Source organism: Onychostoma macrolepis, chromosome 05 (genome assembly GCF_012432095.1).
Source record: "Onychostoma macrolepis isolate SWU-2019 chromosome 05, ASM1243209v1, whole genome shotgun sequence".
Lineage (NCBI taxonomy): Eukaryota > Metazoa > Chordata > Actinopteri > Cypriniformes > Cyprinidae > Onychostoma > Onychostoma macrolepis.
In genome coordinates, this window is record NC_081159.1 from 16,188,707 (window position 1) to 16,212,250 (window position 23,544).

General features: G+C 37.2%; 1 protein-coding gene and 1 long non-coding RNA gene across 4 annotated transcripts in view; one reads left to right on the forward strand and one right to left on the reverse strand.

Moving 5' to 3' along the window:
* Positions 1-16,875, forward strand: part of efnb1 (ephrin-B1) — a 36,597-nt gene extending 19,722 nt beyond the window's left edge. The window contains exons 3-5 of the mRNA XM_058774973.1: positions 10,714-10,806; positions 11,184-11,327; positions 13,338-16,875. Of these exons, the coding sequence (XP_058630956.1) occupies positions 10,714-10,806; positions 11,184-11,327; positions 13,338-13,723 (623 nt within the window). The 3' untranslated portion in view covers positions 13,724-16,875. The remainder of the gene's footprint in view (positions 1-10,713; positions 10,807-11,183; positions 11,328-13,337) is intronic.
* LOC131540319 (uncharacterized) overlaps positions 1-23,544 on the reverse strand; it is a 181,378-nt gene that overhangs the window by 5,929 nt on the left and 151,905 nt on the right. The gene's annotated exons all lie outside the window — the stretch shown is intronic.

Below are 23,544 nucleotides of genomic sequence, written 5' to 3' on the forward strand. Positions count from 1 at the left end.
CAAAATTGTTTAGAATTTAAGAACGTTTCTCCAATCTCTACTATTCTGAAATATTTTTGTTTTCAGATTCTGTCATGTAATGTCTGTTATACTAATGTTTACCGCAGTAAAATTGTTTATTAGTATACTTCTTTGCTGTTTTTTTTTTTTAAATATTACTTTAGAATTCTTAGTGTTGACATACATAAATTAGATTCACAATTTCTATTTCACAACAAATATTACCAAACCTGTATTATTTAAATATTTTTGTTTACAGGACATTTAGATTTAAAAAAAAAAAAAAAAAAAAAAAAAATACTGATTAAAAAACAAACAAAAAAAAACTAACCCGTTAAATAAAAAGAGTTTCTTATTTTATAGGTTCTTTTGTAATTAAATTCATTTAGGCATAAATACAAAAATATGCAGTCCTTTTGACATCGCTGTCATTCATGCGTTAAGCTATGCGTGTTTTTATTGTTTGGGTATTCTTCTATGTCTGGACTGGGGTCAGTAAGTCTGTGCTTGGTCAGATTCTGTGTCTGTTTCTAATTGTGAAGAGAGATTCTGAGAATTCACTGTCTTTTATGGCCTGATTTAATTCCAGTATGTGTTCCAGCAAGACATTGGGCTGATCATTTCACTCTTGTGTGGAGTCATGAAGCAGTACAGGTTTGAAATGAATCCTGGGTCATTGTGTGAGTGCGGGTTTAATTCAGAACCTGTTGGATGAGAGTGATTTGAGCTCACATAATTGAGGTATCGGCTTTAGAAGCATTTCTAAAGCATTTCTGCATTTAAGTGACCTGATTGTGATATTTACTTTGACAGAGATCAGCTCTAACCCTGCCATTTTTTTTTTTATTGATTTAGAAACCAAACCACCAGCCATTTACTCATTCATCAAAATTTTAGCTCCATAAAAGAATCTTGCTGAAAGATATCAAATTGTCAAAAAAGATGTGTGTGTATGCACGTGTTTGAGAAGTTGATTTGAAAAGCATGACAATGGAAACAGTACCGTCATACAGTCAAGGGAGTGCTAAAAATGATGGAAAGAGAAAAAAGCCAGGGATGGAAAGTAAAAAAAAAAAAAAAAATAGTGAGCAGTCACAAGATTTTGCGATTATCACTGCATGAAATGCAAGTAATGACCAGATGAGGAGGAGTGTGCGGCTGCTAGAAAGGCTCTAATGGTTTATGCAATGTTTTCAGGATTAAGGGAGTTAAAAAGTGCTAAATTAAGGGTTGTTTAGGGTCAGCTTCTCTTCCGTGTGACTGTGTCGAGTGAGTGTGTGTGTGTGTGTTCGGGTCTGTGTGTATTTTTGTGTTAAGGCTGTGTCAGCAACATATGATTCTGATTTCAGACAGTCCAGCTTTGAAGTAATTCTGACCAAACCACTGTACCAGAATGATGAGTGTGTGTGTGTGTGTATTGTGTGTTTGTGGGTCTTTGTGTAACCTCTCACCATAACTGTCTCTCAGGCCACAGCTGAAGTATGAAAATGAGTGGCTTCATTTCACTGTGGTTGCTCTGGGGTGAGAGAGGTCAAATATCACATCGAGCTGTGTGTGTTAGACGCCTGATTTAAACTACCCCTTTAACATGCACAAAAACGAAGAGCAAACGGTTGGTTTTAGCCGCTTTGTAATGTAAGAAGAATTTGGCTCCTATTGCAAATGGCTATTGAATTGCAATCCAATATCCAGTCAGCCTGATATCTTCAGCTCTCTGAAACGTTTAACCCGCTACTGCAAGCGAAAGTATACTGTAAATAGAACATTTTGTTGATTTTAAGTTTACAGTAATGTTTTTCGCAGTAAAATTGTTTAATATTGTTGTTCTTTGCTGTGTTTTTAGTTATTTTAGTATATTAATCACGATTAATCGCATGCTAAATAAGTTTTTGTTTGCATAATGAGTGTATTCTGTATATTTATTATGCGTATATATAAATACACATACAGTATACATTTAGAAAATATTTACATGTCTATATTTATATTCATTTAATTTATATTATAAATAAATATATTTAGTATATGAAATTTTTTTTTTCTGAAATATGTACATGCATGTGTTTATATACACAGTACACATACATATATTATGTAAACAAAATGTTATACTTTGAATGCGATTAATCGTTTGACAGCACTAATTTTTAGTCTTCTGACATGAACAAATGTGATAGTGACCCAATATATTAACAAATCAAACAATATGAACAATTATCACTTAACGATTAGAATCTTTAAAAAAATTTCTTTCCATTATTGCAGTGTTGAAGTGTTGCCTCAAAGCTTTTTTGTCTTTCTGTTTAGATTTTTTTTCCTGATGTGGAGTACTCAAGACTCCTATTTGGAAGCTGCTGGGTTGCTGCTTTGTCCAATATAGTTGTTGTTGTTGTTATTTTTTTAACGTAAAATTTTTAACAGGGATTTTGATAAAACAGAACTTCAGGTGCCTGTTTCTAACGTTGAAATCTAAAGGATATGCAGAGTGGCGGGTGTTACACGCAGCCAGGAATAGCACAGGCTTTGGCAGACTTTCCAACATTTTACTTATCATTAGTTATTCTGGTGTTTGGAATAATAGTATCTATCTTGCTTCCTCTATGTTACCTCACTGTGACTGAGTGAGCCAAGTTTTTGAACTCTGAATAGGCACTGTTGACGTGCAAATGTGAGGTCAACTGAATGCTAAACTGCGTTTTTTAAATTACAGTGAGCACTTATTGTAAACATTCATTCTGAATACTTCATATACAAGAGCGAGACACAAACATACACTGTGAATCTGTTGTGCTTTGCAGACAAACACTGGATGAATATTTCAGTTCTGTGTTTGTGGTATATCTGACCTCTTTGGCAAGTACTAGCACAAAAAGACATAGTCAGCTAAACAACTTTTTCTCCCCTTTGAGGCACAAGCGAATAAAGAGAGAAGGAAAGAGACCGAGAAAGAAAGCAATATAAAACAGGGAGTTCATCTTTCTTTGTCTTATGGGACGTTGAGCACCAGGTGCACTAAACAGAGCAAGATTTCTGCTGTGTGTGTGTGTGTGCGCGCGTGTGTCATTTTGCCTTACGATCACTGTGTGTATGGATGTGGTTGCTGTAGTAATGGTCACTGTTGCTGTAGTGATGCCCATGCGGATGTCCCAGTAGGCGATGAAGGTCAGTGATGCATGATGGGTCACACTACCCATGGAGCTAATGCACGTAATGAGTGTTTGTCTGTGTGTGTGTGTGTGTGTGTGTGTGTTAGAGAGACATCAGAACAGAGACTAATTGACGTTTAATTACGTTCCCATTGTGCGCCGTCTCTGTTCTCTCTCTAACACGCACAGGTTAAAAATATGGCAAGGGCAAGCAGGTCTTCAAAGTTAGGATCAGAATGAAACGTGTTGAATTCTGGGAGATCTGGATTACTGCCGTTAAGAACACACACACACTCTGCTTTCCCCTCTGCTTCATTAATCACAAAATGCTTTACCTAGAAATGCTGTTAATATGGTCCGAATATAATAGGCATAATGGTCTGTGCTGTTGTTTTAAAATGGTCTAATTTGCAAGAACACAGATAGCCATCTATGATCAGTAACAGAATGTGCTGGTCATTTTCTTCACTTACAGGTAATTTGAGAGAATGGGTGGTAGTGTTTACTAAAGGAAGACTGAAGTAAAGAAAGAAAGAAAGAGAAAAGAAGGAAACAAAGAAACAATGAATGAAGGATGAAAGAAAGAAAGAGAAGCAGGAAGGATGGAAGGAAACTCACGCTAGCAAGAAGGAAAGAGGGAAAACAAAGAGGAAAGAAACAAAGAAATATAGCCATAAAAAATAAGGAAGTAAAGAAAGAGAAAAGGAAGGAAGGAACAGGAGAAGTAAGAAAGAAAAAGAAGCAGGAAGGATGGAAGGAAACTCAAGTTAACAAGAAAGAAAGAGAAAACGAAGAGGAAAGAAACAAAGAAATATAGCCATAAAAAAGAAAGAAGTAAAGAAAGAGAGAAAAGGAAGGAACAGGAGAAGAAAGAAAGGCTGTAAGAAAAAAAAAACATTGAAAGAATGAAGGAAGGGCAGGAAAAACAAAGAAACAAGAAGGAAGAAAACCAAGAAATGCAAAGTAAGAAGCAAAGAAAAAAAAAAGGAATAAATAAACAGGAAGAAAGGGGAAAAAAAACAAATCAAACTGCAAGAAAAGAGTGAGTGGTTACATGATAGAAGTGTTGAATTCCATCAGTCCAGTGATCCATGTAGAGAAAGAGAGAGAGAGAGAGAGAGAGAGAGAGGAACAGCAGGCCGGGCCTCCTCTTGTTTCATTCCTCCCTTCGTCAGACCTCATGAGTGTTGCTTCATTTTAAAGGATTTTCTACTGGAACAATATAAGCTTTGTTGAAGATAACAAACCATCACCCCTAATACACACACACACACACACACACACACACCATTATGACAAACATACTTGCTCTGAACCTGTTGGCAGAAAAATTTTTTTGGTATTCACGTTAAGTTCTGTCTGTACTTGGATGTAGAATTACAGGGGAGTCGGTGAGGCTGGATGGTTATTGCATTTTAAAACACACACACACACTCCCATTGAGCTGCTCTTCCTGCGGATTTAAAGGTCGGCCGTTATGCGACTGCTGGACCAATGCAGCGATCTGATTGGATGAGCTTCTGGAAGCAAAAGAAGATCTAATCTAGCTGTGTCTGATCTGATGAGTTGTGTACGTACGTGTGTGTGTGTGTGTGTGTGTGTGTGTGTGTGTGTGTGTGTGTGTGTGTGTGTGTGTGTGTGTGTGTGTGTGTGTGTGTGTTGGAGTGACCTGTCACTGGCTCTCTGTGTTATGTCGACTGCATTAGAATGAACACTGACCCAAATCTCACAGACAAACACACATGCTCACCCACCGAAAGACTGAAAACCTTTAGCAGCTACATTATTCGTCTCCCACAAAGCTGTTTTTCAGATCTTTCTGCGACTACAGTTGTCTTTTCCCTGAAGGCTCAGAGCGGAGCTGTTGGCTACTGTGGCTAACTCGCTCAGCGAAGCGTCTTTTTCTTCCGCTCTTTGTTTCAGTTACTCATCAGTCAGAGACTCGAGGGAAACAGCACTGGGCTCTGCCGACTGAAACGTAAATGTTACAGTTGTCAAAAATATTCATTTCGAAAGTCTGACTCAGCTGTGGTTGTGAACATTTGATGTGTGTTCATTGAGGTTTGGATTCTCTCATTCTGTGAGACGTGATGGGAGAACTTCAGCTCAATCAGGGCCTGTCATGTTGATTTAACAGCTGCATGATTATACTTGAAAATATGGCACAAAACCTGAGCCGTGCAGCTGAATATTCAACGCTTGCTTCGAAACCCAACTATTCTTTAGTCCTTGATGTTAGAATCTTTTAATATTTGGAAAAAAGGAATGTTTATAGTATATAGTATATTAATAAAGATATCATTTCATACACTGACTTGAGAGACTAAAATAAAGAATTTTCAAAGTATGACTAATTTTCCAAATATTATTATTAGTAGTAGTAGTAGTATCATATTATTGTAGTTATTGTTAACAACAATACTAAAATTCCTTACAATGACTTAAGAGACTTAAGGTTTTACTTTAGCATATTCGATTTCATTTAATTTTTGCAGTTGGTGTTTGTTACTGGTTTTATCTGCCTTATTTTATTATTATTTTAACTCTTAATGTTTAATATATATATATATATATATATATATATATTATAATTCATTTGAATCACTTTTGCATTTTAGCTATGAAAAGTGCTAAACAAAGTGTTATTAGTTATTACAGTTATTATTTATTATTAAAATTATTAATACTTAGTACTAATTGTCAGGATCCACAGAACAGGGTAGCTAAAAGCCATTACATATTTTATTATTTATAAAATGATAAAATATGTAATGGCTTTCAGCTAACCTATATTATGTGCTGTCATTAAATTCACCTGAAATGGCCATTTAATCAGTCTGTATAGTTTATCTATCACTATATATTTGCCTATCACTATTTGTGAAAATACTGCCCCAGAAATACTGTAATAATACTGTTTTGGTTGTTTTTCTACTTCAGGGATTGTGTGCGCATGTGTTTGTGTACAAGTCTAGATATGTGCGTAAGCCTGTTTGATAAAATATGAGGCCGGCATGAGATGGCTCCATGGTGGCAAAAGAATGAGTACAGCTACAAACAAATGCTGATACACACACACACACACACACACACACACACACACAAAGCGCACGCACACTATATGTCAGTCAATAAGAGATGCTAACTGGGGCAACACTATATTTATTGTGACAAGACTGAATATTTCATTCTTTGTCTCTCTCTTACTCTCTCTCTCTCACACACACTCATATATATATATATATATATATATATATATAGAGGCAGATGGTAAATCCCCAGCCCCTTCACATTTTTCTGATGTGTGTTTACACCTTGTTTTAAATCTAAATCATGTTAATCTCCCAGTGTGGTCTTTGGGGATTTGTGTGTTTACGCTATATTCGTTTTTTTAAAACAACTGCTTTGTTCTCTGTAATAATTTTACTCTTCTTGGAATTCAGTTCGACATGAGTCTGAATAGAAATGAATAGTCTAATTCCATCCATGCGGCAAATTTCCTTTTTTTTTTTTTTTTTGCACAGGGGAAATGTTCAGACCAGCTAAAATCTAGCAGTGATGTAGTGACAACAGAATGTGGCCACAAAAATGCTTCATAGCAAATCCATCCTATTGCTAACAGTACACAGGGTGGGATTACCCTGCCTGTCTGGAATGTGTGTTGTGTTTTAGCCTGGAGTGAGTGTGTGCTGGAGTCAGGATGGGGTGTGTGTGCGTGTGTAGAGCAGCACCGTGTGATGCTATTCCGTGGTTGGAACGGTGACAGGTTGGCATGGTGCTACCGTAAGGAGACTGGCACTCTGCCTACTGCCATACATCTCAATCTGCATGACATCATAGCAGCTCCTAGCAACCACACACATCACCCCTCCCCCATACACGCCCACAAAGGGCCATTCACAAGCACGGTGCCCTGGCCTTTCTCCCTCACTGGAGTCTCTCGCGGCTCTTTCTGAGCACAGATCCATACTGCCGCTATAAAGTTTCCGATACTGGTCAAAGCAGTGATAACCAAGAAAGAAAAGACCTTCCTCTTCAAATTATGGTAATGTTGAAATGGAAGAGAAAACCAGTGTTGTATTTTTGCTGGGCTCCAGACAAAAAAATAACAAGGGAGCCAAGTATTTTTGGGGAATACTGAAATATTTAAGAGCCTAATGACTTTTTTAGCTGCCAAATTACAGAATCTGTCATATTGATGCTGTCATTGAAGTGATCCTTACTGTGATTGCTTCATATAAATGTCACACTGTTTCTTAAGAGTAGTCCTGCCTATACAAAAAAAAAATGTTGTGAAATATTGTTGATAATGGTTCCAACATCTACAAAACTCTATTATGAAAAATCTTGAATGAATGGTAAATGGTTCATTTAAAATCAGACATAACTCATGATTAAAGGGACAGTTCACCCAAAAATGAAAATTCTGTCATTAAATACTCACCCCCATGTCGTTCCAAACCCGTAAGACCTCCGTTCATCTTCAGAACACAAATTAAGATATTTTTGATGAAATCCAAGAGCTTTCTGACCCTGCATAGACAGCAACGCGATTAAAACGTTTTAGGGCTCAGAAAGGTAGTAAGGACATCATTAAAAGAGTCCATGTGTCATCAGTGCTTCGACCATAATGTTATGAAGCTACAAGAATCATTTTTGTGCACAAGAAAGACTTTATTCAGTGATTTATTTTCTTCCGGGTCAGTCTCCGGCACCATTCACGAGAGTACCACGACGCATGCGTGTGCATTCCTCTGCTTGTAAACAAGGCTTCCTGCATGCGATGAAGACTGACCTGGAAGAGAAGAAACTGAAGCTATTCTCGTAGCTTCATAACATTATGGTTGAACCACTGATGTCACATGAGCCATAAAACCATAACATTTCAGTTGGGTTATGTCTACGCAGTGTTGGATTTCAGCAAAAATATCTTAATTTGCGTTCCGAAGATGAATAAAAGTCTTACAGGTTTGGAACAACATGAGGGTGAGTAATTAATGACAGAATTTTCATTTAACAGTTTAGTGAGGGAGTCAGTTGCAATTTCTGTAACGGCTCTGAACGATTCACTCAGAACCAGTGATGAACCTTACTCACACGCAAGTTTAAGATTAGTTATCACTTAGTCATTAAAACAAGCCAGTTTATTAGTCATTTGTTCGCAGAATGGATATTAAAGCTCGCTCAGATGTATGTTTTTTTTTATTTTTTAACTGACACAAAATGTGATTTTTGACTGATAAAAACTAGGCCTATATTTTCATAGTCGAATCGGTATTTTCGAATCTTGCTGACAGTCGACTGATAGTCGAATCATATGTTTGGGGGCGGGGTAAAATACATTACCAAGAGTCAAGTCAGACATTCGACAGTCATAAATACTGACGTTAACACACAGGAAAATGTGTAATGGACACAGATGTATCGCAGATACAAACGGAGTGAATAATGTTTTATGTTTTGATTAAAAGATAGTTAACATTAAACGTCAGTGAAACACTAAGTATTCACCACATTTTTACATTAGTGCTCTCATTATAACGTTATGTATATGACAGTTATTAATGTTCTGCATTTCTGTTTTGAGCTGCGCGCGCTGAATGACCAGTAGAATTAATCATTTGATAGAAGGTTTTTAATCAATGGGATTTAACTCATTTATCTCATATAAAATACGCTTCATTATTTATACTTGTGGACGCGTTATTTATACTTGTGACGCAACAATGTGCAGAAACACAGGAACTAAACTCTAAAAACTCACAGCGTTTTATTATAATAGTTTTCTCATTATAATGTTATGTGTATATGACAGTCTCAGTCATAGTTATTACTATTCTGCATAGTTGTTTGTCCTGCTCGCGCTGCGCACTGAAGAGATAATCACTGTTCAATAAAGCGATTTACATCAGCGACCAAATGCATCTTATACGAGATAAATATAAACCGGCTGAAATGTTTTGAAATCACTTGTATCCTTCCTGATCGAAAAAAATCCAGTCTTTCACTCTGCGTCAGTTTGAGTCTTGTTAAAGTTTTAAATCCTTGCCGCCAAGATGGTCCTTTGTCGGTCACAGATTATGGAAAGTGAAACTTAAATCTATAATAGGGGTGGTTGGATTTATTCAAGCATGTTAAAATATTTATTTAAAGCTTTTTTTTTTCTTTTCAGATTCTTATTTACAGCATTATCATAATAGGCTGTATATTAACTTATTGGGAGAAAACCGGTAGTTCTATGTGAAATCAGACACTGAGCACCCCCATATAGCCAAAATGGTATGATCATAACACCCCGCGAATATTCGACTGTGAGATTGGGAGTCGAATCAGGCTCCTAGAATTGAAGCATCGAATCGTCGACTATTCGGGGTCACCCCTAATTTAAAATAGTCGAAAATGCAAAAAAAGAAAAACAAGAAAAATTGGCAATTTGAGTTGCAGTCTAGAGAATTAAACCGTTTTAAGTGTATAATGTTGTTAGTAGCTTTATCATGTTATTTGAACAAGTAAACAAGTACTCACAATGTGTGAAAATACATTTTCAAAGACACACCTTTTGTCTTTGATTAAATTTAGCAAGAAAACAGGAAAAAAGTTAAAGATTTTCTTGTGTTTGTCTGACACTTATGAAAATGTCAAATTAAAGTGTCATGTCTAGTGACGACTCGTCGTAGTCTGTGATTGTTGTAAACGTGTGTTTTTCTTATCTTACCTGTTCTATAGTTCCTCATTAGTGCTTACACACACACACACACACACACACATGCACTCTCAGCACTTCTCAATCACACCTCTTAATGAGCACGAACTAATGGAAACTAATAATGTGTATATGTGTGCGTGTGCACTTGTGCGAGTGTAATTGGGGGTTAAATTGAATGAAGGTGGATCACCCGCTGTGACAATATCAGTTTATTAAACTACATAATGGGAGTGTGTGTTTTGTATATGTGTGTCACCTATTCAGAGCAAGCTCACTTTCTCACACTTATGTCTTTCTCAGACACATTGCAGAGATGCAACATGGTACATTGTGGCATATTTTTAGGTCTGTTTGTGTCTCCGATCTCTCAAACTAACAGGGATCATTCTGTAGGAAACATTTGAGGCTTCTGGGCCTACGCAAGAAAATTCATACACATGGCTTTTCTTACTCCATGGTCGGCGTGTGTGCGTGTGTTTGTGCATTCCCATGGGATCAGATTACTATCATAGGGACTAGTAACAGGAGAATACACTGGAGCTTTTTTCATCTTGTCCATATTCTGAGAGACACACACAAACGTTAGTTTGTTTTTGGATGTTTCTAAGGTAATATTAGGTTGCAATGTCTGATTTAAGGGCTAAACGAGCATTTCCTTAGCCAGAGGACTGTGTGTATACGTGTGTTTGCATGTGCTTGTGTTTTGCGTGTGATTTATAGAGGTAAATTAGGGTTTCCTTTTCCTGCTTTGGTTTGCAGCAAGAACTCCAATCAAAAGTCCTATAAATCTAAACCTAATTCACCACGACAATCACCAAGCCCTCTCTTTCTCTTTCTCTCTCTCTCTCTCTCTCTCTACAGCAACTTCTAATGGAACACAGGAAGGGTTGGAAAACAGAGAAGGTGGGGTTTGTAGCACGAGATCCATGAAGATCATCATGAAAGTGGGCCAAGGTGAGTTACACACACACACACACACACACACACACACCTTCTTTATCTTCAGCATGTCCAAAGGTAAAGTTATTTAAGCCCCACTTGGTGGATGATTAAGACAGCTGACTCATTAAAAGCCAATTAGATTGCAGTTAACCATTATCCAAGTTAGCATGACTTCATACAGTCCACACTTCATATTCATACACAGAGAATACACAAAGTTTCTGCCCTTAGATTTTGTACTCTGACTCATAAGCAGAAACAGGAAGTTAGACATAAAAGGATCCTGACACCAAAATCGAAATGAATACATTCAAACATATGCCGTACTGAAATTCATTTCCTTGAATGTTTTGTTCCTAATTAGTTATGTATGTGATTGTATGTTTCAGATCCAAATGCACCAGATCCAGATTTAACAGACCTCCCAGACCAGGACCGGGACAATGAGATCAAGGACCCCACAACCAGCCCTTCCCGCAAGATAGACCGAGGCAAAGACGCAGATGGGAACGGATCCATAATGCCCGGCAGAGGTGAGGAAACGCAAATCATCTGTGTTTACACCAGCTGGTTTGGGATGATGATGGTGTTTTCCTATACATGACATTGGATATTCAAAGGATAAACTGATCGGAGATCAGCAGTGAAGATCTACCACAGTAAAATTCACTAAGAAAGCCAGCATATGAAATGCAGCAATGCAGAGCTACTGCCTCCCTCAGGCAGTTGCGTGTGTGCAAGAGAGAGACAGGAGTTAATGTAGCATGTCTTTATCACGTCCCAGCAGCCATTAACCTACGGGAGGTCTAAACTTCATTAGGAGAGAAAGAAAGAGAGAAACTGAGAGACAGAATCATTAGGAAAGAACAGAGCAACTCGTGCTGCAGTGATCACACCGCACAGATTCTTGAGGTCAGATTCTTCTGCTATGAGAGGACACATTACACTCTGACATTAACTGCTATTGCATCTTCTCAAAATCGGGTTATATGAATGTCGACTAATTGGTTTAATTAAGATCGGTTCAGGATCACATAATTCCAATTGGACATTCTTCAGTTATTTAGTCCGCTTATACCGTGCCACTTTCTTACAGTCGACCTCAAGCTTACATTCAGATCTGCCTCCATCCAATCAACAGTTGGTCCTCACTCTGTATTTTTTCTTTATTGATAAAATGTTTTTACTTGGATGTACGTTGCAATATGGAAGAATATCTGTTGCTACTTCTATTTATTACGACTTTATTTTAATTCAATACAGACCGTTATAAAAACAACACTCATGATGGAACATACAATACAAAAACGTGTATGGTGCTGGTTTAAGACAATGAATTTAAAGTTAAAAAACTATTTTTAGAGTGATTTACCATGCAAGATGTGAAGCTGAAGCACTACCGTTGAAATACATGCATTAAAAGTGAAATGTTGAAATATAAACTACACTACTGTTCCAAAGTTTGGGGTCAGTCATTTTTCTTTTAAAATTGTTTTCACAAAAATATTAAGCAGAACAACTGTTTTCAACATTGATAAATGCAAGAAATGTTTCTTGAGATTTCTGAAGGATTATGTGACACTAAAGACTGGTTAAAAGCTGCTTAAAAATCAGCTTTCCATCACAGGAGTAAATGATATTTAAATGCATTTTTGAGCATAAGAAACCTCTTTCAAAAACAAAACAAATTTTTAAAAATCTTAGCAACCCTAAACGTCTGAATGGTAGTGTAGATAGATTTGATGATTAGTTGACCATCGTGACCCATCCCTTCTATTAAACTACAAATGCTATGCTGCTTAAAGGGATAGTTCACCCAAAAATGAAAATTCTGTCATCATTTACTCACCCTGAAGTAGTTCCAAACCTGTATGAATGTCTTTGTTCTGCTGAACACAAAGAAAGATATTCTAAAGAATGTGGGAAACAGAGCAGTTCTGGGGCACGATTGACTTCCATAGTATTTTTTTTTTTCCTACTATGGAAGTCAATGGTGTGCCCCAAAACAGCCCGGTTACAAACTTTCTTCAAAATATCTTCCTTTGTGTTCGGCAGAACAAAGAAATTCATTTCATTTTTGGGTGAACTATCCCTTTAAATTTTATGTATGTCATTGAAATGCAGTCACAACTTTGTATTGTTCATTGCTGGACTACCATTTGAAAGGATTATTCCAATCTGGGTGTGTGTTCTTTAGCTTCGTACTGCCGTTAAATTTACTTGACAACATGGATTTTATTGTCAAGGAAAAATGTGTATTCGTAATGCCTATTAAGCTGCAAGAGTCATCGGTAGCTGTTTCAGCTGGCAGCACAACAATAAACGCAGCAATGGTTTTATTTACTTTAAAAGTAGATCAGTGCCAATGCTAACAAACTCAGAAGTTTGTTTCTACAGCCATCTTCGGTTATCTTTGCCTCAGACAACAGAGAGTGACTCTAAACACTGATAATGAGAGTTTGTGTTGCTGACATCCTTCTTACTGATGAAAGAGAAAACGAGTGTGCGTCACTCATAATGTCATTCTTTTTTTTCCCTTTCAGACACAAGAAACCAGGATAACAGTCCCGGGTCAGTGGAGGGAATTTTCGGCTCCAAACCGGCCCTCTTCGCTGCCATCGGAGCTGGCTGTGTCATCTTCCTCCTCATCATCATCATCCTCATTGTCTTGCTCCTCAAGCTTCGCAAGAGAACCCGCAAGCACTCACAGCCCAGGGGCGGGACTGCCCTGTCACTCAGCACTCTGGCCACGCCCAAAGGAGCCGCCCAGGCCGGCTCAGAACCGAGTGACATCATCATCCCTCTGCGGACAACAGAGAATAACTACTGTCCACACTATGAAAAAGTGAGTGGAGACTATGGGCACCCCGTCTACATAGTGCAGGAAATGCCACCCCAGAGCCCCGCCAATATCTACTACAAAGTCTGAGAGAACGCGAGCGAAGCAACCGCAATAAGAACTCGTTTTTGTAAGGTATCCTGAATCTTTTTTTCATTACCTAACCCCGTCTGCTCCGTGTGCAAGAGGATGGAGAGGGAGAAGTGGAAAAGAGGAATGAAAAAGACTATGCGGATGATATTCCTCTCATATTTCCTTCCCTCCGTCCCTTTTCCGAACACTACACTGTGTGTACGTGTGCGTGCCGGTCGCTCTCGATGCGTGTGAAACGGCAGAACAACCTCCCCAAATTGCGTGGCACTCAGGCACGGACTTCACTGCTGAAGAACAGCCGACAACCAATCACAGAGGGACGCTAGAGTGACATCACAAAGCAGGAAGCTCTCATTTGTGTGTTTTTTTGTACCGTTACGACTCTTCGCTTAGTTTTGTTGTCTGTTTTTCATCTCTCAATCCATCACAGTGTTTTGTTTTCATCAGTATCAACTCGATTCTTGCAGCTTTCACAGTGTCTTGCTCAAAGAAAATGTCTTAAACACTGTTACGAATGCCGCTCTCTTCCTCACACACTCAATATGTCCTCTCATTTCCCTGCGTCTCTCCAGACACTCATTCATTTTACATGCTGTAGAGGCAATTGAACAAAAACACACACACTCACACTCGTACACACTTTGGTGTTCACGGGTCAGTAACAAACAGCTTCTCGGTGGAAAAGCGAGTGAGTGAAATAGGGAATTTAATATGTAAACACCAGTGTCAGACCTTCCCGAACTCCCGGTCTGCTTTTTGTTCATTTGAGAATTGTTTCAGTTGAAATTCTCTCTCCTCTCAGCCGAACACAAGTAGTTATTTGCTATCTGTTGTCAGTGATGCGTGAAGTGCTGAATAATATTTGTATCTTGTCATTATTTTTTTTTTCTTATTCTATTTCCCAAAGGTTTGTAGGTCAAAAACATCTTTAGGGATTTGCCTCTACACCATGAGCCTATGACCTCTTTTCAGTCACAGACATGCTAACGCGTATCTTTGCATAATTTAGTCCACTAACATGTTTTTTTTTTTTAATCTGTTTGGATGTAGACATGGACTCTAACAGTATGACCGTGTGTATGTAGAATCCCATGCAGAAGCCAAAAATCCATCGACATACAGAACATGTGAAATTATGCCTTCACCTCTCCCTCCTCTCAGATATGCACATAAATTATCCCTGTTTGCACACACACAAAAAAAAAAAAAAACATCCACGAATCAGAGAATCAAAACAAGCTCACCATATCATCCTGGAAAATCTAGTGCTAGATCTATTTTTATATGGACTGCACGTGAAATGATAAACCGCAAATAGTGGCGGCAGGTGTGTTTACACCTATGCTAATTTCAAATTAGCAGCATTTGCATCTGGCCTCCAGCGCAGCCAATCAGAGGAAGCCCAATATTTCTCTGTAGCTTTCTCGTAAAATAGATTTTTAAAATGATATTTCGATTAGGGTTTATTGCTGTTGTTTTTTGTTGTCGTTTCTTCTTAATTTAGTTTCTAAGGCCCGAGATTATGTAAATAATGTATGTTGGGAAAAAATGTTGATATAAAGTTCCATTTTATTAGAGACCCTGTTAATGAAAATATAATTAGGATTTTTGAAAATGCAAAAGCTTTTGTAAATAGTCTTTTTTGGAAAAAGACATTTTGTAAGTAAAATGTTTCCTGTCTCATGGTTTTCTCTTTTTATGTTACTTTTTTCCCGTTTCGGTTGGTTTTTGATTAAGGAGACTTGGAGGTCCCTGTACAATGGGTTTTAAAAGGTCAGCCTAAAGCAGCAAAAAGACATACAAGTCCCTTCACATGCACACACGCTGACACACACTTTATCCTCCCTGTTTCACAAGGGGATGGTGGTATTTTTGTTTTGTTTTGTTTCGTTTTTACAAATGCTGTGATGGAACCAGGTCAGATATTCCATGACATAGTTCATAAAGGAGGAAAAGAGGAGAGAGAGAGTTGTTACTCAAGAAATGCCTAAATACACACACACACAAACAAACACACACACACACACACACTTACTGACTGACCCATCAGTCATTCTTATAGCACACAATATACATACATACATATATATATATATATAAACACCATCAGATACAGGGCAAGCACCAGCAAACTACTTTAACAAAACTAAACCAGCAACAGCTTGTGCTACTAAACTAATTATTTATGTGTGTTTGTCTGAGCTGTTTAAGGCAGTTCAGGTTTTTAGGATTGAGATTAGAAGAGCACTTTTTGAAATTCATGGCTTTGTTTTTTTTTTACCCATAGAAATGCACATGGGTGCACTGACCGTACCAGTCAGCTTATTAAAGTGGATCAGTCGCGGTATCACACTGCAACAAAATCATTTTCTTGCACAGTAATTTTGTCTTGTTTTCCAGTACAAATATCTAAGCATCTCTTAAAAAAGATTGCTCTGAAAACAAAATGACAATACATGCGTGTAATCTTAGTTTCAGAGAAATCTAAGAGATTTTGCTGAGATTTGTGCTTAAATAATTACAGTCCTAAATGTTTAGATATTTTACTGGAAAAATACATATATTTTTTTGCAGTGCATTAACAAATGTTGACCCCAATTTTACCATAAACAGTGGCTTTCTCTGTACATGTTTAACAGCATAAGCTGTGAATAGTTTGTGTAGTTTTAAGGATGAGCACCGCTGTAGTGGAATCTTGTTCAGTGACTGACTGTCTTTTGCTGCAGGCTTTTTGCAGCTTAGCTTACACATTTGGTTCGCGGCACTCTTAACAGCTTTAAGGCATACGCTTCCTTTGACAATTGTCTGTACCACAACAATAAGGTGAAAAAAAAAACAGTCAGCCATATTGTTTATCAGATTAGACTTGAGGCTTTCCTCTCTAATGCTGCGGTCAGACACCTGTGACATTGTGTGGATCTTACTGACATCTGTTAATAACATTTCTCCTAGTGAGGTTGACTTATTTGAGGAGAACTTACTTAAAACCCAAGCATTCACGCAAACAGACACACACACACACACACTCGTACACACACTCCCCCTCAGGCAAAGAGACAGATTGGTGGTGACTTTTGACCCTGTAAGGATTATCACAATATTATGAGAGAGACAAATCTAATGAGAAAACCTTTTCTCTGGCCTAGATCCATCCCATCACACACAGTTCATCCACTCTTTCACAAAATTTACTTGTTCATAGAGCGGGTCAGTGCAGTGTTGAGGCCTTAGGCCAACCGCGACTCCCACAAAAAAACGTTCACAAAAAAAGCTTGTGCTGCACAATGTTTCCTCCTGCTGTTGCTGATTTTTTTATTTTTATTATTATTATTCAGTGAACTACATTATTATTGTTATAATTTTCTTTTACTAAGATTTTGTTGCAGATTTCAGTATTATTGATTTAAGTTTTTATGTATGTGTTGGCAGTGCTGACGCCCCTGTGGCGACAGCATTTTTTTTGTTTTGGTAGAATTCACACAGTGTCCTCAGAGTTCCCCGATATATGACACTAAAGCCAAGTCTCAGCCCTCAGAAAGCGTTTTAAAAGGATAAATAAAGTTTTTTCCTATGGAAGCTGCTCGTCTCTTGTGTTTCTGACTGCTTGTCTGTGTGAAAGACACAGTAAGAGAGAATGAATGAAATTCAAGTGTTCATGTGTGTTTGCAGCAGTCGCTTTCTGTTCAATGTACTCAAGCTATATGTCAGTTTTTATATCTTGAATACACACAAACACAAACTGTGCTGCTGTTTCAAACACAACAAGCTGTCTCAGCGAGTGACGCTCTCTGTGTCACAAATATTTCATAATGCCTCTGGGTATCTGTCCCCATCCACTCAAGTCTAGCACACAAACACTCTTGTTTGACTTCAGCGCATTAAACTTTCAGTGAGTCTATAGTCAGTCAGTGGCTGGACTGCGGAAAGCATTCTGTCTCATGTCTGTTGGCATTTGTGGAAAATGTCTGTCTTCTGTTGTTTGCTATTTTGATCTTGGTTAGCATTATATATATATATATATATATATATATATATATATATATATAAAAAGAATTTGAACCATATTTCTAATTTATAATGCAATTTCATTTTTGTCTGAACCAAAATGATAGTGTTTACAAAAGCAAACATAAGATAAAAACACATTTTCTGAAGCAACCGTGCCTTTTGCTGAAAGTCTTTTGCTGTTCAAACACTCTAAATCACAAGTGCAATGCTGTATCAGGTGAGCTACAGAGCAAGTTTACTACATCGGAAAAGTCATATATGGGGTGGAAAATGTGATGCAGACATCACAATGTATTTGTTTACAAATCATGCACTATGGTAAAAGCTTTTTAAGGTCATAACATTGTATTGTAGTAAAAATAAGTCTTTATTAATCAATGATCTAATAATAATTTGTGTGAAAAGCAAGAAACTGCAGTATTTGGAGTTCTGCAAAAATGTAGGTAGACACTCGTATTTCCAATAAGCCTTTTGAACTACGATACAAAATGTGCCATACAGCTATTTTGACCATTTGGTTGGGGTTGAGAAGTTCTTACAGATGTAATGATGATCATGACAAAGTAGTTCAGCAACAGAGATATAATTATATTTAGGAATGATATACAATTTACTATATTCACTAATATATAACTCAAGTTTAGTGTGTGCGAGACAGAGACACAAGGAGAGACTTAGAGAGTATTAGGCAAGTCATGTGACAGGTGATCAATCTGCACAAGACTGATATTAGATTTACTGCCCACTCACCCCTAGTGCATTCTGGGTAAATGCCGTGGGCTCTGCGAGCTCCTATCTGCTACTATTACAGCCCCCAGAGGGAGGGAGAGAGAGATTCTAGAGAGAACCGGAGGAGGGAGATCAACGGGTGAAGTTAGACATCAGCGCGAAGACTTGAAAACAGAGAAAGAAAGAGAAGGGAAGATGTATGCAATTCTGTGAAAGATTGATTTTATTTTATCATCTGTTTGATGATGCAGCGCTAGATGGAAGAGAACAATCAAGCATGAGATCTCTCGTCTCGTCAGTAATCCAATCAGACTCGAACACTGAACTGCTCCTTGCAGCTGCCATCAGATCACACTTGATTATTATCCTAAGAAATGGTGTCCTCCTGTTTCCAGGCACGCAAATTTCCTGTATCCTCATAACTTCACATTTCAAAATGCTCAACAGCTTTTTAAAAAAGAGGTTACTTCAGTTGCATTTGAAAAATTTTAAATGTAAATAAGCAGGCCTAATAACAAAATGTGAACGTGTAATATACAGGCCTTATTATCATGAACTCATTATATATTTATCATATATTAGATATTACATAAACTCTCTATGAATCTATATATACATTTTTACAATAACAAATGACTGTTCGAAAGATTGTGATCAGTAAAAAATTTTTTTTCTTAAACGCAATGATTTTATTTAGCAAGGAATCATTCTATTGATCAAAAGTGACTAGATTCCTGTTTCAAATAAATGCTTTGCACAAAAATATTAATCAGCGCAAATGTCTTTAACATAGCAAATGTTTCTTGAGCACCAAATCAGCATATTATAATGATTTCTGAAGGATCATGTGACACTGAAGGCTGGAGTAATGGCTGCTGAAAATTCACAGGAACAAATTATTTTAAAATATATTAAAACAGAAAATAGTTATTTTAAATTGCAATCTTGTTTAAAAATATTATTGTTTTTCTAAAAATTTTTATCAATATACAACCTGAATTCCGGAAATGTTGGGACGTTTTTTTTAATTTTAATAAAATGAAAACTAAAAGACTTTCAAATCACACGAGCCAATATTTTATTCACAACAGAACATAGAGAACATAACAAATGTTTTTTTACACTTTTATCCACTAAATGATCTCATTTCAAATTTGATGGCTGCTACAGGTCTCCAAAAAGTTGGCACGGGGGCAACAAAGTGCTGAAAAAGCAAGACATTTTGAAAAGATTCAGCTGGGAGAACATCTAGCAACTAATTAAGTTAATTGACATCAGGTCTGTAACATGATTAGCTATAAAAGGGATGTCTTAGAGAGAGACAGAGTCTCTCAGAAGTAAAGATGGGCAGAGACTCTCCAATCTGTGAAAGAGTCGTAAAAAGATTGTGGAATTTTACTAGGAACGTTCCTCAACGTCAAATTGCAAAAGCTTTGCAAATCTCATCATCTACAGTGCAAAACATCATCAAAAGATTCAGAGAAACTGGAGAAATCTCTGTGTAAGGGACAAGGCCGAAGACATTTATTGGATGCCCGTGGTCTTCGGGCCCTCCGACGACACTGCATTAATCATCGGCATGATTCTGTTATTGACATTACTAAATGGGCCCAGGAATACTTCCAGAAACCACTGTCAGTAAACACAATCTGCCGTGCCATCTGCAGATGCTAAAGCTCTATCAAGCTCTATCAGCTCTGAAACTAAATCGCTATCATGCAAAAAGGAAGCCATGTGTCAACATAGTCCAGAAGTGCTGTCGTGTCCTGTGGGCCAAGGGTCATTTAAAATTTCACCGTTTCTAAGTGGAAAAGTGTTCTATGGTCAGACGAGTCCAAATTTGACATTCTTGTTGGAAATCATGGGCATTTTAGGAGAAACTGAAACAAAGATATACGAGATAAATGCAGATATACGAAATGTAAACAAAGCAGCGCTTGCTTACCATTTTGAATATCAGTAATGTTGATAACTTTAATCATTTTAAGTGGCTCATGATATTATGAAAACATTTGCGTATTAGAATGATTGCAAAAGATCACGTAACATTTAAACAGCCTTCTGTCTTTACCACCTTTATTTACATGCTTGGTTTCATCACTTTCGTTCGCTAAACTAAACACCAAACAAACTAGCTTGACAGTCACTCTTTGTCAGCCCAACGTTGGCCAATGGCCGACCGCTGGCTTGGTGTGTCCCGGCCTTAAAGGTTTTAGAGCAACATATGCTCCCCTCCAGACGACATCTATTTCAGTGAAGGCCTTATGTATTTCAGCAGGACAATGCAAAACCACATACTGCAGCTATTACAACAGCATGGCTTCGTAGTAGAAGAGTCCGGGTGCTGAACTGTCCTGCCTGCAGTCCAGATCTTTCACCTATAGAGAACATTTGGTGCATCATTAAACGAAAAATACGTCAAAGACGACCACGAGCTCTTCAGCAGCTAGATACCAATACCAGGCAAGAATGGGACCAAATTCCAACACCAAGACTCCAGAAACTCATAACCTTGATGCCCAGACGTCTTCAAACTGTTTTGAAAAGAAGAGGAGATGCTGCACCATGGTAAACATGCCCGTCCCAACTATTTTGAGACCTGTAGCAGGCATCAAATTTGAAATGAGCTCATTTTGTGCATAAAATTGTAAAATTTCTCAGTTTAAACATTTATGTTCTCTATGTTCTATTGTGAATAAAATATTGGCTATTGAAATTCTTTTAGTTTTCATTTTATTCAAATTTAAAAAACGTCCAAACATTTCCAGAATTCGGGTTGAAATATACAGTATATATAGATTATTAAGAATATAATTCCACTTGACAACTTTGCCCACTCTCCCCAAAATGAGCCCCCCTCCCCCTCCAAACTATAGCTTAAACCTTCATAAGAAAACAGACTCACACATACAGAGTTGTGTTTTGTCTGCCATTGGTCTCTCTGGGTGTGTTTGTGTACACTCATGACACAGGAGAAGGCTTCATATGTGGTGCTGTAAGAGTTCAGAGAGCCGCAGTTGGGGAGTAACATAAATATTGAACTATAACGTCTGTTACCTTGCAAAGCAGTGAAGGAGAGATTGATGCCTTGAGAGTGAGAGACAGAAAGAGATGGAGGTCGAGGGATTATACAATTATTTTATTCTCTTCCTCTATTTTACTTGGTTTAATTGTTAATTATTTTTTAACGAGCTCTGTAGAAACAAGTCTTTCCTCCTCTAAATCACTGTTTCCTCCACTTTCTCCTCTCTCCCTTCTCTGCGTAGGACACTTTTAACAGGGAGCCCAGCAGGAGCAGCAGGAGAACTCTCTCTCTCTCACTGTCTCTCTGCTCTTTCTGCCCCCTAACTCACTCTAATTCCCAATGATCTGTAGGGGGGAAGTTTCAGGGTGGTTTCATTCATGTCCTCCCATTTGTCTATGTCAGTAGAGTAGCCACTCTCTCTCTTTCTTTCTTTTTTTTTTTTTTTTAACCTGAATACCTGAAAACTTTGGAAACTCAGTGCACAAAGACGCACACACACAAAGACACACACACACACACACACACACACACACACACTGGTTTGCTATCCTTGTGGGGACTCTCCATAGGCGTAATGCTTTTTCTACTGTACAGACTGTATATTCTATTGCCCTACACCAACCCTACACCTAAACCTACCTCTTACAGGAAACTTTCTGCATTTTTAGATTTTCAAAAAACTTCATTCTGTGTGATTTATTAGCTTGTTTACCCGTGGGGACCTCAATTTAGGTCCCCATCGTGACATGAGTCCCCATGAGTCTGTGTGTATTCAGGTTTAAGTCCCCACCTGAATAGAAAAACAGGTACAGGTGCGCGCACACACACACACACACACACACACATATATTTTTATATATGTGTGTGTATATATATGTATGTATATATATATATATATATATATATATATATATATATATATATATTTTTTTTTTTTATTTTATTTAATTAAGTCAATTAGTAAATAGTAAATTAAGTTAATTTCAATTAAGTCACTACTATAATTGTGTAAAATACTTCTAACACTTAACAATAAGGTTCTATTTGTTAACATTTTTTACTTATACATTATAAAAATCAGAAGTTTCATCTTTTATTATAATTTAATGGACCTGAGCTAATATTAACAAACAATTAGTAGTTGTTTTTTAATAACATTAACAGACAATAATAAATACTGTAACAAATATATTTCTCATTGTTAGTTAATGCATTAAATAACATTAACTAATGGGACCTTATCTGAAAGTGTTACCAAGATATTGTTTTTCTGTTTTAATACCAATATGTGTGACCCTGGAGCACAAAACCAGTCTTAAGTCGCTGAGGTATATTTGTAGCAATAACCAACAATACATTGCATGGGTCAAAATTCTCGATTTTTCTTTTATGCCAAAAATCATTAGTATATTAAGTAAAGATCATGTTTCATGAAGATATTTTGTAAATTTCCTACTGTAAATATATCAAAACTTAATTTTTGATTAGTAATATGCAGTGCTAAGAACTTCATTTGGACAACTGTAAAGGCGATTTTCTCAGTATTTAAATTTTTTTGCACCCTCAGATTCCAGATTTCCAAATAGTTGTATCTCAGCCAAATATTGTCCGATCCTAACAAACCATACATCAATGGAAAGCTTATTTATTCAGCTTTCAGATGATGTAGAAATCTCAATTTCAAAAAAATTGACCCTTATGACTGGTTTTGTGGTCCATACTGTATTACCTTAGATTAGACCTGAAAAAAAAACACACACACACACACACACACACACAAAATGAGTGCAAAAAAACAAAAATTTATTTAGCTGCTAAATCATATCATACCTTTCTCACATCTACACAAGTGCACAAACCTGTAAATGTTATTAGTATCATGCCAACATTAAATCCTAAACTGTAAATCATTAATTGTCTAAAGGGTGTGTGAGTCTTAGAAACAGAAATTCACTTACGCAGAAACAGACACAAACTTGCACAAGGCAGTCATATTTTTTTTGTGGGTCTGTGAGTTTTAAAGGAGGGTGACTGTATGAAAAGTGGGGCCGTAGTC